This window comes from Galeopterus variegatus, unplaced genomic scaffold (genome assembly GCF_000696425.1).
Source record: "Galeopterus variegatus unplaced genomic scaffold, G_variegatus-3.0.2 Scaffold1536, whole genome shotgun sequence".
NCBI lineage: Eukaryota > Metazoa > Chordata > Mammalia > Dermoptera > Cynocephalidae > Galeopterus > Galeopterus variegatus.
This window is the reverse complement of record NW_007727647.1, coordinates 341,554-356,809: the sequence shown is the minus strand read 5'-3', so window position 1 is coordinate 356,809 and position 15,256 is coordinate 341,554. Positions and strand designations below refer to the sequence as shown.

The 15,256-nt window shown below is 37.8% G+C and overlaps 1 protein-coding gene across 1 annotated transcript in view; it reads right to left on the bottom strand.

Moving 5' to 3' along the window:
- The window catches only part of DIAPH2 (diaphanous-related formin 2), a gene marked incomplete at its 5' end in the record, with an annotated part of 376,543 nt that overhangs the window by 23,771 nt on the left and 337,516 nt on the right, over positions 1 to 15,256 (bottom strand). Inside the window, one exon of the mRNA XM_008577556.1 lies at positions 12,993 to 13,120. Within this exon, the coding sequence (XP_008575778.1) occupies positions 12,993 to 13,120 (128 nt within the window). The remainder of the gene's footprint in view (positions 1 to 12,992; positions 13,121 to 15,256) is intronic.

The following is a 15,256-nucleotide window of genomic DNA, read 5'->3' as shown; positions in this document are numbered from 1 at the left end:
GAAAAAAAAAAAAAAAAAAAAAAAAAAAAAAAAAAAAAAAAAAAATATATGTTGATGGACTGATAAAAACATGGAAAGAAACTTATTTGTGAGCCTAGAGAAATTGTTGGTATACCCAGTTCTTAATTATCTGTGCTAAGAGAGACAGTTAATTCAAAAAAAGGATAATATACAAGTCATTTCCACTTGGCTTTGGAATGTATTTCCATACTTAACTTTTCACTTGTTTGAGAATACATTTCCAACAAAATAATGAAGTTGCAGTGTTAATTCCCAAGTGGGGCCAAAGCTGGAATGCTGTCTCACTGAGCAAAATTAAAAAGGTAAGGAATATCGAAAATGCCTATTGCATTTTTAGCAGGACCACACTTATTTAGCAATTAAATCATACTGTTTGTTGCCATCTTCTCTGTCAGTTTTACCCCCCTGACTACATTCTTCCTTAAAAGCAGGAAACATACCTTAACCTTATTTCACAGGTGCCATAGTATTTAAAATATCATAACCCGTGGAGTATGCAAGAATCTTCAAATTTCACTGGTTGTCTCTTCCTCTTTCCTACCAAAGTGAAAAAAGTAGGGATTTGTTTAACACTGAACATCTGGATACTCCTTGAATAATGAAGTGTTAGCATTCTGTTTCCTCCATAGGCATTCACTATATACTTTTCTCTATCAGTCTAAAAACAAAAAAGCAAATTTATTACTTAACTTAAAAAAAAACAACAAAAATCTAAAAAAATGAAGTTGGACAAAAGCAGACCATGGTAGTTTATGAAGAACATTTTCTTTTTTTTTTTTCTTTTTTTCTTTTTTTCCTTTTTGTCTTTTTTCATGACCGGCAACGGATTGCAACCCTCAGTGTCATGCCCGTACCGGCCCGGGACCGGCAACGGGATCGCAACCCTCGGTGTTGCTCCCCGCACCTCGCTCAACCAGTGAGCAGGAACCGGTCTGTATGTGGGATCCGAACCCTCGGCGGGAGCGCCGCCACGCTTCCCAAGCGGCGCACTGTAGCAGTGCGCCACCAGGCCGGCCCCTATGAAGAACATTTTCCTTGGGGGAAATAATTTATTTCCTATTTGTGAGGTTTGGGGCAGAATGATAAATAAATAACACTTTTTATATGGTTATTCAATGTTACAAAGCATTTTCCATTTAATGAAGCATGTTAAAAATTATTTTTATACCTAATTCTAATAACAATATATGTGAGTTTTGCAAGCTGAATTTTATTATTTCCATTTTACAAACAGGTAAATAGAGCATCTTTCCTAAGATCACAAAGATCAAGGCTAGAGCTCAGGATAACTGATATCCAGTCCAAATACCTTTTCATTCAGATGGGTTAAGAAAAATACATTCATAAGGACATTAAAGTTGGAAAGCACTTTTATGTATATGGGGCAAATAATGTGGACAAAATGTTTCTCAACAGTGTGTAAAATAAAATGGGATCTTTTTCGGTTCTGAGTCAGGTCCATGATAAAGGAATCTAGAAATCAGTAACTGAAGAGATTTGCTGTTTGCAAAGATATTACCTTAACATGAAAAAGCCACTTAAGATATTTGCTTTTGATGAGGTAAAAAGGGGTTGATATCTTCGCCTCTCAGAACCATTTTCAACTCAGTTACTCATGCCTTTTCTCTACTCAGACAACATCAGTTGGTGACTAGGCTCTCTTCTCCTTCTCACTGATGACCTTTGAAAAGCTTATCTATAATTCTTTTTTCTAATTTTTCATTGATTTTCCTTTCTTACCATTGGTGAGTCTCTTAGCCTTAAATGAGTAGCTGAGATGTGATCCTTTCAAGTTGATTACAGTTCTAAATGTAGGTCTTATGAGGCATATTATACTCACTACCATCACCAAAATTCATTTGGGTAATTTTCAGTAATGCTAGTCACATTTTCTTTCCATTCCTAACTTTTCTAATGAATGCAGACAATGTAATAGGTTATCACCCTACCTTACCTTTGCAACACAAAAGAGAGCATCATTACGTGATTACTTAATATACTGACTTGGTTTCTTATATTTTTTTTTCAGTCTTCACTTTATAAATCTAATTCACTTCCTTTAAGTGTAAAACTAGAAGAACAAAGAATATTCAATGAAACGCTTAGTTTACTTGCTATACTTTTTATAAGCTATATCTCAAACAGATACTAACTAGAAATAAGTGAATAGACTTCTATTATAGAAAGATATGGATATATTTTTCTACATTATGAAAATTACAAGATCGAGATTTTGCTGTAAAAGTATATTACTTGCAGAATTATACTAATGTCACTATTATTACTTACAAACTACCACACATACGTTCATAATTGAAAATAAAGTTTTAGTAAATTTTAAGTTAAAAGTGAAAGAAAACAAATTCCTAGGCTCATTGCTATGATATCCAGTTAATGACCTCATAAATACTAAAATGGCTTTATCTTTATCTACATCTATGAACATATATGTATATATGTTATATGCTTTCTAGTATACACGCATGTACACAGACAAAAAATAATCAAATTGGGTAATTTATTTTCTCAAGCTTCTCTTTTGTATTATTTCTACTCAGTATGAATAAATCCCATAGAAATGTTTCTAATCTCTTAAAACTTATCTTCTGGTAAGAATGATGAGAATTTGTCAGGTTGAGGGTACATTAACTCTTTCAGACAAATTAAGTCCCGTTTTATGTTCTGAAAAAGATGATTTCCCAGATGAGTCTCTCGTGGCCTGAAAGGGTTTATGCACCCTTTTACTGAGCAATATATTTTCTCTTCTCACCATTAGCATCACGCACCAAATGTCTATCAATTCCCTGAACAAAGTTTGAAAAATGTAGCTCACAGTCTGTAATTTCAGGCTGAATTTCAAAAAAGCAAGACTCTTCAAATAGAAATTTTCTGTGCTAACAGATCCTGAAAAACATATGCTCCATTCAGACAGTTTCTTAGAATGTGGTTTCTATCTAAGAGTCTGTTAAGAGATAATTTTCAATACCTGTGTTTTAAATCAAAACATAATAAAGGCATAACATTCGAAATATGTTAGACTCTTTTGTTTTGTCAAACTGAGATTAGGCCAGAACAACAAGCTAATGTTCTCTATTTACTTGCCAGAATGTTAAGTTTAGTATTAATCATTATACAATGAACTGTAACCTATTTCAACAAACATTTATTAAGCACTGAACTTTCTACAAAGCATTATACTCAAAGATGAATAAGAATCTGTATCTCAAAAGAGTTTATAACCCAGTATGCAAAACAAACGTGTACATAAACAGAGGATAGGCAAAACCAGCAAGTAAAATAATCAAGGTATTAAAATGTTATGAGAACACAGGGGACAGGGAAATTAATTTTGATTGCTATGATTAGGGAAGGCTTTCTGGAGGAGATGGTGTAAGTGAGCAGCTAATTTTTAAATTAGTTTACCATCCTTTCGAAAAGAAAAAAATTTCCCATTTGAGGGAGATTGAAGAGGAAGCAATAAAATAGTCTCAGAGGGAACAAATGTGGAATTCATATCAGATTTGCAAATCTTTCTGACCCTGGAGGCAGCATGATGCCATGGTTAGGAGCAGAAGGCTTGAAGTCCGAAAGTCCAAAATTTGAATCCTGACCCTCACTAACCTTTCTTATTACCTATGTGATCTCGTGCACATGGTTGAACCTCTGTAGCCTCAGTTTTCTAATATTTAAAATGAGGCTAATAAGTGTACCTACCTCATAGGATTGCTTTGGAGATCACTTGAGGGAAAAAAAAAAAAAGGTAAGCTTGTGTGTGTATGTGTGTGCATGCGCACATATCTTCCCAACGTAGTGGCCGGCACGTGACATTCACTGAACAGTATCTAAGATTCTCTTTAACCAAATTTTAGTCAGCCTCCTCTGAGTCCTCTTTTGGACTAGGCCTCACCTTTGGGCTCTATCCTTGGCCCGCACAGTACAGTTTTAGCAAGAATTCTGCTGGGTCAGTTTAGTGAAAACCCTCTACTCTTAACATCCGATCAAATTCCTAATTCTTCACCCTTGATATCTTACCACTGTCCATATCTGGTCAAATTCCTCATTTCCCACCCTCCATGTCTGATCATCCTGGCCTGCCTTCAGCAAGAACCCCATCAAATTGGTTTAGCCAGAATCCCCCTTTTCTTTGATATCTCCATTTAGTAATTTTCCATCCACTGACTCCCACCCTGTTCCTTGGCTATAAGTCCCCACTTGCCCTTGTATTTGGAATGCAGCCCATTTGTTTACTGAGGTCTCTCTTCCCCAATGGCAATAGTTCCTGAATAAAATTTGGCTCCACTGCTTTATCCTCTGTCTGGCTCTGATTTTCTTTGATAACAGTTGCTATTATAGTTATTTTATTACCATTTTTATTATTATCATAAATGATTATACCTTCTATTTCAACTCAACGTACAAACAGTTAACAAAAACTTCCCATTATCACTATAAAGAGTGTATATTTCAAAGAATGGTAAGAAAAAACAATATTTTCTCTACGTGGTTTTTGAAAATAATTTGTTTCTCAATGCATGTATTCTTTCCATTACTGATCTTGCCCTTTTCTGTTTTTTTAATCCTGTACCCTGCTCTCCCTGATCAGTCTCATAAACGTTTTTTTGTTTGTTTGTTTTGCTTTGAACTTCCTAAGTTTCTAAGTTTGAGGCCAGCAGGTAATTGAGGGTAAGGAGAGAGAGTCAGAGGTTTTGAACTTTCCTCCAATCTAGTCTAAAGTTCTCAGTTTTTTCTTCAGGACCCAGAAAACAGCCTGGGTTACTTACTGCATTCGTTCAAAAAAAAAGCTTTGCTTTTGAGGGTTGTTTTTATTTTTATTTAGTCAATTTTAAATGACATTTACTTTAAAAAGTGTAGATTATCATCCCCCTAAAACCTGTCACTGGCATGTTCTCAAAGGTGACTTACGGTTGAACAATAACTCTGTGTATTTTTTATCTATTATTAAATGATGCTCTTCATAAAGAATAGTAGGACAAAAATTAACATAATAGTGCAGTGAAGACCCCAAATCTGTTTTAAATTATTTGGAAAGGACAATGTGCTTCTTCAGTAACTTGATTTGTAACCACTTCAAATGACTCTTCCCTCATACTGTAAGGAAATCCCAGGTGTTGATAGTTAGTTGACAGGGTGTTAATGTCATTAACATTCTGTCAGCTCTTCTTGTCAATGTGTTAATGGTGCCCCTGCTGCTCAGTCACTCCCTGTCCTCCAGTTGGGGAAATAATTTAGCCAGCAGTCAATCAAAAAGCTAAGCTGATTTTGGGCAACAGACAGCCCTGCCATTGACAAAAGCTCTGTGAGTAAATGTGGTAAGAAATTTGTCAACAGTATATAAGCAGTAAGGTCAACATTGCGGTTAACATGCTTTTTTAGATAGTTTAAGATGTTAAGAATGGAACACAACACATTTTTAAAAGTCTAAGAAGCCCTCTTTTAGAATGGGTTTCTTTCCTGTCAGAAGAAGTGAGGAGCAGTAAGTAAAAGCGATCCTTGGAAGGGAGGGAGGACGCATCAGGGCTCAGAACACATATCCCAAAGTATGGTGCTTTGGCGCTTGAGTTGAAAGAGACTTGGAGGGCCGCAGAAGCAAGAAGGTCTCTCTGACCTTCTCCTGCACTCCTTTCTCCCCTGAAGCACATCACAGAACGTCATATTATGACTGTCATGCAGAGACACAGAAAAGAATCTGAACAAACAGACCTTGCTGAAGTTCCCCCCAATTACCATGAGATCAACCATTGTCATAGTAAAAAAACCCCTTTTTTTCCAATCATGTTTTTCCACAACTATCCACTTCTTTCATCAAACATGGCATAAAAATACACAGTTTTCCCTGGGCTTTTGGTTCTTTATTTCTGAAGGCTCCCGTGTCATGTCTAACTTTGGTTAAATAAACTCGTTAGGCTTTTTTTTTTTTTCTTGTTAATCTGTCTTTTGCTATAGAGGTGTCAGCCATAAACCTTGTGATGAGTGAGGAAAAGACATTACATAAGAAAAGTTCTTTCACAGTCACACTACTTGCCAAGAAAACTGAAGCTTTAATGTTATAGATAATGTCAATGGCACATACAATGTCAAGTCAAAGAGAAAAGGCCTAAGACTGGCAAGGAGTCTATCTGTGGCACTCCCTCTCACCTCTCCCAAGTAGGGGTTGTTCTTCAAACGTTGGAAACCTGATGTGATTTGGAACTTCACTCCAGCAATATTTGCAAGAGGTGCAAAACATAGACACAGACTATAAAACTCCTGGCAACCTTAAAAGATAAAAAAAGATGACCCCTAGAAATTAAAGAAATAAGAACAGGACAACGGCAAACAACTTTATGATGTCACAACTCTAGCTCACTACTATGACAATGGGACAACTGTGGTCAATTTTATCATCAGATACAGAAAATTTTCCTCATTTAATAAATGGGAATGTTTTTAAAAAGCTCAAGTGTGTAAAATTAGGCAGTGTCATTAAACAAGTGTGACTATTATCATTTTTGTTATTTACTAAAAATATAGTACAGATTGTATTTCAATTCACTGTAAAATTGAACTAAAATCTTCCAATGCTATGAGTAGAATGAGTATATTAGCATGAGGAACACTAAAACTTTTGCTTTTTTAAAAAAACAGAATAACAGGCCGGCCCGGTGGCGCACTGGAGAGTGTGCCACTTGGGAGCGTGGCGGTGCTCCTGCTGAGGGTTCGGATCCCATATGGAGACCGGTTCCTGCTCACTGGCTGAGCGCAGTACGGGCGCAACACCGAGGGTTGCGATCGCGTTGCTGGTCCCCGGTACAGGCGCAACACCGAGGGTTGCGATCCCGTTACCGGTCAATAAAAAAGACAAAAAGGAAAAAAAAAATACCAGAATAACAGCACTAATTTACCCACAAGCTTATCTAGATTTTTGAACAATGTGTGTTTTAATATAGACAGTGTTATTATATCCATTACAGATCATCCCCTTTAATTCTGGAACCTCCACCCTATGATTTAAAAGAGAATTTTCCCTTTTTCTCCCTGTTTTATAATCTTATAAAATTAGTCTTATTTGGTTTACTCTTTCCATTGATGGGGTGCAAGAAACACTACCCCAAAATATGGCGCCTGGGTATTCTAGTGCCTTGGGTTGAATATCCCCACAAAACTTAATCCCCACTGTAACTGCTGAGGTGGGAAATCCTATTATGGTAATTGAAAGCGGGCGGGGGGGGGCGGGTCTTGAAGAGGTGATTAGATTGTAGGACCATGCTGTAGTAAAAGGATTAATAATGGTGGTCATGGGCGTGGTTTAGAGAGCTTTAAAAGGAGAGCACAGGAAGAGTCTCTCACTCTCTCTGCTTCCACCATCTTGCAATGTGAGACCCCAGGGTACTGTCGCCACCACCAGATGTGTTCCTTGAACTCTGGATTTCCGAGCCTCAGAAATTGCAAGCAGTAAATTCCATTTTCTTTGTAAATCACCCAGTTCCATGTATTTTGTTATAAACAACAGAAACAGACTGATACACTTAGTCTGCTATAACAAATTACCCTAGATTGGATAAATTATAAATAATAGAAATTTATTTTTCACAGTCCTGGAGGCTCGAAGTCCAAGATCAAGGCACCAGCAGATTCGGTGTCTGGTGAGTGCTTATGCCTTCTTACTGTTTCCTCACATGGCAGAAGGAGCAAAAGAGCAAAAGGGAGGGCCTACTTCTCTCCCTCTAGCCCTTTTATAAAGGCACTCATCCCATCCATAACGGCAGAGCACTCATTGCCTAATCACCTCTTAATGGCCCCACTTCTTAGTACTGTTACACTGGAGATTAAGTTTCAACATGAATTTTGGAGGGGACACAAACATTTTTAAACCATAGCACTGGCTGTACTGAGTACTTCTAATTGAAGGAAACTGAGTTAATAAACCACAGAAGCAGGTAGGTTTCTCTGACCTTCTCCTGCCCCCTCTCTCCTGAAGCAGGCCACAGAAACTAGAATTTCCTTCACCCCTTCTTCGCTGTAGCAGGCCATAAAACCTGGAAAGGTCACTCTCTGACCTTCATCCTCCTCCCTGAAGATCCTCATGTGACAGGTGTCCTGCCCTCTACCTGGAAGGAAGGAATCTCATACAGAGAGGCCAAGAACAATCTGAACAAACACACGTTGCTAAGTTCTCCCCAGTTTATTACCATTAGATCATACCCTTTTGTCCTCCAGTCATATTTCTACCCAACTGTCTTTCCCCCCTTTTCTTTGGGTCTTCATTTATGAAGGTTCCCGTGCCATGTAAAATTTGTATCAAATAAATTTGTATGCTTTCCTCTTATTAACATTTTGTTTGTTTGTTTGGCAGCTGGCCGGTATAAGGATGAAAATCCTTGACCTTGGTGTTACAACATCTGTCTTTTACCACAGGGGTGCCAGCCATGAACCTTGTGATGGGTGAGAAAAGAAATCTTTTCTCCCCTATATTGTCTATTTCTTTTTTCTGAGTCAGAACAAGCAACCAATTTTGAATACAGAAAGGGAGAAAGAGTTGCAGAGTTTCCTTCTAAAGCCATTGGCTTCAGGAGGCTGGAAACAGTCTGGGCCACTCCATTCATAGGAGTTTAATTCCTTTTTTGTTTTTTGGGGGGGGTCAGTTTTTTTATACATTTACTTTAAAAAGTGTGAATCACCCCTCCTAAAACTGATTATACTTTATAGGCCTGCTCTAAAAAGGCAATTCGATGTTTCTCAAGTTCCTGAGATGTATATGAAGAAAATTTTTGTAAGTATAAGCACAGCCTACCATTGTTTGACAATATCCTTTCTGAGCTGCAAAGTCAAAGTATGGGCTTGAACTAGGTGATTCAACACACATTTGCTGAGTGCCTACACTGTGCTAGGTGGTGGGCCCTGTGATGGGCATACAGTAATGAACAAACCAGATATGATCTCTGCCATGGATCAGCAAGCCAGAAAGCATATAAATGCCAATATAAATGTCAGCTGTTTGAGGTCAGATTTTTTACTGTGTGCACTGTTGTACTGTCATGGCCTGGCAATGCCTAGCAGATTGTAAGTTTTCATTCAATACTATGAAAGAGTAAGGGTGAATATAGGGTGCTATAGGACATAGCCCAACCTTGAGATTTGGTGAAGATCCACCTGATATTTAGTTGCTCTGCAGCCATCAGGCCATTGCTGCTAACTGTAGCACTGTTGCTGTTCTGAAAGCCCAGAGGCATGGGAGTACTATTCAGTTTTGCCACTCACAGTCCTTATAGAGAGATTATTATTTAAGTAGGTAAGGTTACTTTCAGGAGAAACTACTCCCATACTTGTGCTCTGGTTCTTCAATCTAAAGGGCCAGTGACCTGAAGCAAAACAACTTCTTGGCAGGGGACAGAAACATTGGAAAGATCATCCAGTACAAAAAATCCTATACTAGAAATGGAATCATCGTTCTAATTTTAAAACAGTATTGAGTATCCCATAATAAAATATTCTTCTCTTTTTTTTAATTGTCAGAAGGGTAGAAAAAAATATTAAGTAGGTACCAGAATTCACATAACATATATACATATGATGATTATGCATTTTGTTTGTGTCTTTTTACAAGATCAGAACTCTCAATAGGTGCACCCAAGGAGTCTTCCAAAGTAAGAATAATTTCAGCAACAGTTTTATCACTGTAATTCATTAATTTATAGGTTTTAAACAATTCAACTCAATATTCTGACTTTTCTCTGAAATAAATTGCTGTATATTTTATTTTGTTTTCCTTAAAAATGTGATATGCAAAGTAACAGCCCCATACATTTTAATATAGTTTTCAATCCCCTTGTGGGCAAATAGTCACACTTTAATGCCACTTAAATGAAGAATAACCATTCATCTGTAACATACAGATACAGAAGGCTCTGGATTTTCATTTTAAAGTGCTTAATTACCTGCATAAAGAAAGAAATAAAATAAGGAGTCCAGGCCAAGTTCATGAGGGTTTGAAATTACTTTTCTTTCTCTAAATGAGCAACAAAGACTCAATGTTGCAAGCTGTTGTGTGGCCATAAGCCAACTGTAGAAGAAAATGTTCAAAATAACAAGGGGATCAGGAAGGAAATTCAAATACATGAGGTAAGAATCAAAATCAAAAGGTAAAAAATGAACATGGTGTTTCTAGCCACAGGACAATATAACATATTTGAAAGAAAAAAATCTAATCTGCATTAAAGTGAAACCTTCACATGAAATTTCCCAATGTGGCCAGCTATGCAACTCCAGGTTATTTTTGAGGATTCCCTGCCTCTAATCACTCACAAACTTGTTTTCAATATTTGTATTAATGAAAGTAGTCAGCATCGCTAAAGGACCACACAAAACATGGTATTCGTGACTGAAAATTTTTTTTTACATAAATCGAAATTGCTATTCTCAAGTAATTCGAGTTCAGCACCATAACTTCCAAGTTGGGCATGAAAGAAAGCATATCAGAGAAGAAAAAAGCAATAGGTTTAACCTTGAAACAAGGTGACTGCCATATAGTTGTTGAAAGAATTTACTTATTATCAGATAAAAAATTTACAGTATTTATTCCCTCTAGAGATATAAAATGGTGAATCAATCTGCAGTTCAAGATATTTATTTAAACCCACAGGAGGAGGATATGGCTTTAACTTTTGAAAACCAAAATAGAAAAAAAAAATCAGCTTCAACATAGTTTATCTTTAGACACCAGATTTAACATTAAACAATTCAAGCTAAATGCTATTCCTCACATTCACCTTTCATATATTTCTGTAATTTATATGAATATACTACATGATGTAAAATAGGGGTTTCAAAATGTTTATTTAGCAAGAAATGCTGAATGTTACACAGACATCTACTATTGTTTAAGTATACTATCTACTGATCAATTAAACTGTCCATCCATCCATGCATCTATTTATCCTTCCCAATCCTTTCAGTCTACTGATCTTAGTCATCCACTGACTGCCCTCGAAAATGCACATGGCTGTAACTTCCGGTCAAGATGGCAGAATAGACGGTCCCCAGCATCACTCTATCCAACAAATCAAACAGTTTACAACTATAAAAAAGCAACAACAGCCAAGCTGGGGCTGCTAGAGCTCAAGGGAAGAGGAGGAGAGACCTATGGAGTGCACAAAGGTGGGAGAAGCCACGATGAGAGAAAGCCACGATGGATGCTGCTCTGGCCATTTCAAGCCTTGGCAGCATCCAGGCTGGAGCTGCTGAGCACATGGAGCAGGAGCCAGCAAAAGCCGCAGCTGTGTCCTTCGGATGGAGTTGCTTGGAGGCTGCAGGGGAAAAAGAGGGCCTTGGTGGCCCCTAGGACAGCAAGACCACTGAAAGGGTTCCTGTGGATGCACACAGCAGTGAGGAGCCACAAAATTGGGAAAAAAAGGAGCCACTCAGAGGCCAGTGAGTCATTGCAAGGGACCCAAGCACAGCCCATCCCATGGGAAGTGTTTGGAGCATGGGTGGCGGGGGAGATGGGCCCACAGGAGGAACACTGGGGCACAGCAAGGATCTGCCCCCCAATCAGTGCAGGACCACTCAGAGGAGACTGGTCAGGAATACAGAATTGCATGGGTGCAGTTTGATGTAAAGACTCAGACCAAGACCAGAGTTTCTACACAACCTAGGTGCACCTGGTTGCCAGAGCTGGGTATCTATAAAGTCAACCATTAAAACCTGAGCTGCATAAAAAGACTTCTCCAGGGAATCAGCAGCAAAGCAGCAATTTAGTTCAACCACAGAGCTCAAGTAGTGGTCCCCACAGGAAGTTCCCCCATTTTAGAAGTAAGCAAAGGACAACAAATTAGTTCCAGTGCAGAGTTAAAGTGGTGGGAACAGCAAATAATCCAACACAGAACTGAAAGAAAAAACAAAGTACCCACAGCCAGAGACAAAGTTTGTTAACTAGCAAAGGTCTCATTTCACCAAAGAACACCTATAACACCTAGAAGGACTGGAAGTCCCCTGGGGTACCAAGCCAGAAAGGGAGGAGATCCAGGGGCCTCAGCAATGCCCCCTGACACCCACAACAAGTCCTAAGGGTGGAGGACGAGGGGCTTGGCCATGCACCCCCCGAAACGTGCAGCCAGCCCAGCTACAACCACGACCACAGTGCCACCACAGAAAGTGCCCCAGACTATCCTGAGCCGGGGTGGTGGGGGGCTGAGGGCCTCGGCCACGTCCCCCCTGTCATGCACAGCCAGCCCTGGGATGACCACCAAGCCTCAGCAAGAAGGGCCCCAGGTTCCCAAGATGGAGTGGTGGGGTGCGAGGGCTTTCACCACACCACCCCCCGACATCTGCACCCAGCCCGGCAATGGCCAAGCCACCACTGGAAGCCTCCTGGTCTCCCCTGTGGGAATGAGGGGGGTGCCACAGGCCTCAATCGCACCTCTCCTCCTTCCTCCTTCCATCACATTTCCTTCCCCTTTCCCCTCTCCCCCTCCTTCCCAACTGCCCAACTGCTCCACAACAACATCCTAGAATGTAAAAAAATATTAATAAAACTACATTTAAAAAAAAGAAAATGCACGTGTACCCTCATAAAATGCATGCACACACACACAGGAAAAAAAAAAAAAACCAAAAAAATAAAAATCTATTGATCAGTTTCTTCAAGTATTTGGTTACATAAGAAGATTCTCAGTTTTGTTTTGTTTTAGGTGTAATCAAGCCTCATAAGACTTACCTCACATATCTCGTGGGCTTTCAAATGAAATTCTTCTTTGAGAAATGGCATTTTTTTCTGATCTAATTGTTCCCTTGCCTACTTTACTTGGTCCAAAACATCATGAAACCAAATTTATGCTGCTGATATAAAAGTAGCATATACACAAATTCATCTAGACAGTGTGAATAGACGAGCTGGTCTAGGACTAATCAGATAGTAAATAGACAGATAGACAGAGAAACTAACAAATAAACAAAATGCTTAAATAAATAAAGGATATTGTCATCTTTTCCACAAACTTATCATGTTGATTTTCTGCTTGGGAGAATTTCTTGATGTCACGTTCCAGATGAACAATTTGTTGTTCCATTGCTGCAAGGTTGCTTTTGAGAATTTGAGCTGAAACTAAAGAACAATGTGCAAAGCGTTTAGAATAATTCACCAGGTGTTCCACAAAATAACTGAAAGAAAACAGCATCAATTAAAGTACTTTTTTTAATCTGGCGAATAGTTCCATGAAGTCAACTCACATTTTTCTGAATTACTGCTCATAAAAATTCTACTCTCCATGAAATAAATGAAAATGTCTAATATACCATACCAAATCATCATGTTTAATATGGGAATATCACCATTTTACTCAGCTATTAGTTCAAAAGAATTCATTTCTACTTAAATTTATTGATGGAATTCCTAATATTTCATTCCTTAGAATCTAATTTGAAGATTAAAGAGAAACTAAGGTTCAAAGTGATCTTATGTTACTGATGCATGTTCTGGGCTCTATAAATGATTTAAGGTTAAATTATATAGAAGGATAAAATATTTTTCTTTTGTTGAAATATCCTGATTTTTATAAACCAACATCTATGGTAAATGTTCCCATCTTTAGTACTTTTCAAACTCACAGAGATATAAAAAATAACTGTTGATACAGAAAGAGAATTTAGAGCAATCCCCAGCAAACACATATGCACATACACACCCACAAAGCTTCAGCATGCCCTTAAACGCTATCATTAGTTGCTTTAATTACCCCTAATATTCTCTGTACTTTTCTTTTTCTCTCATTGACAACTAATAATTTTTAAGTATTGTACTCAAACTGCTCATAAACACATGCATACTTCCCAGATCTCTCATGATGCCTTCTTTTCACAGAGGTACACTTAAAAAAAAAACTTATAACTATTTTATAGATACTCTATTACTGTATGACTGACAATTATGTTTGAGGACACTTTTGTCAATATCAACAGCATTTGGCAGGACTCTAGTTGAAAAGACAATGTAAGTGTTACCATTTAATAGGTAGCCTGTGACACTGGTTTTAAAATCCAGGCCTCTGAAACACTGTTCTTTCCATTAAAGGACTGTGAGACACAAACAGAAAAAATATTACAATTCTTTTTTTTTTTTAAGTAAATTTGTCTAATTCAGAGGCATAACAGCATTATAATGAAAAATTCAAGAGACTGACAAAATCAACCCCCTGGCAAATTTCAGCCAAAGTATTCTGACACAAATTTAGCACATTGACATGCACACCTTTATAAAACTCAATGAGGAGAAATCTCCTTAAATATACATGGAAGTACAAGAGACTGAAAATCAAACACCAACACTAAAGACAATTTATTTTTTCTATTAATCTGTCATTTTAAATAGCTCTCTCCAATTTAGTTCTATTTGTTTAGATCTGACAAGCTTGGAAATTATTCTTTATTGGGGAAGTCTAAGAGAGTTTTGTCTTGCCAAAATTTTGCTAATGGTTCAGCAATCATTGCTTGTTTTATTTAAAGGATGACTTTGCTGTGGAGGAAATCATTCTCTCTGATTTTAAAATTGAATTTTTTTCAAGTAGTTTGTCCTGGTGTACTGTCCCTAATTAATAAAAAGGTTTCTCCTGTCCCACTTGCTTGATTGAAAAACTGAAGATATGGTATTGACCAGTTGCTCATGTCATTTAGGTTACATGGATATGATGGGGTTTGGGACACAATACCCCAAAATATGGCACCTTGACTTACTGAGTACTTTAAGCTGAAGGAATTTGAGAAATGACACATATAGGAGGGAATTTATGATCTTCCCTGGTAGCAGGTTCTAAGAGCCTCATGTGAGAGGTAACGCTCATATACACTCAGAGGAAAGGAGCATCCTTATCTTTGAAGACAAAGGGAGACAGAGAGGAATCTAAACAAACAGGTCTTGCTAAGTTTCCCCCAGTTTATTATAGTTAGCTCATACTTTTTTCTTTCCCCATCATATTTTTCTAGGACCGTCCATTCCTCATCAGATCTACTATATAAAATACTCAGGTTTAACTGTTACTTTGGGTATTCATTTTCTTATGAGGGCTCTCTTGTCACACAACACTTAAATGAAATTGTGTTTTTTTTTCCTCTTGTTAATCCGTCTTTCATTACAAGGGCCCCAGCCAATGAACCTAAAATGAGCAGAAGGAAAAGTTACTTTCCCTCCACTACAGAAGAAATAAACTCATGATAACTTTCTGCAGTAAGCAAAATGTGCCCAAAG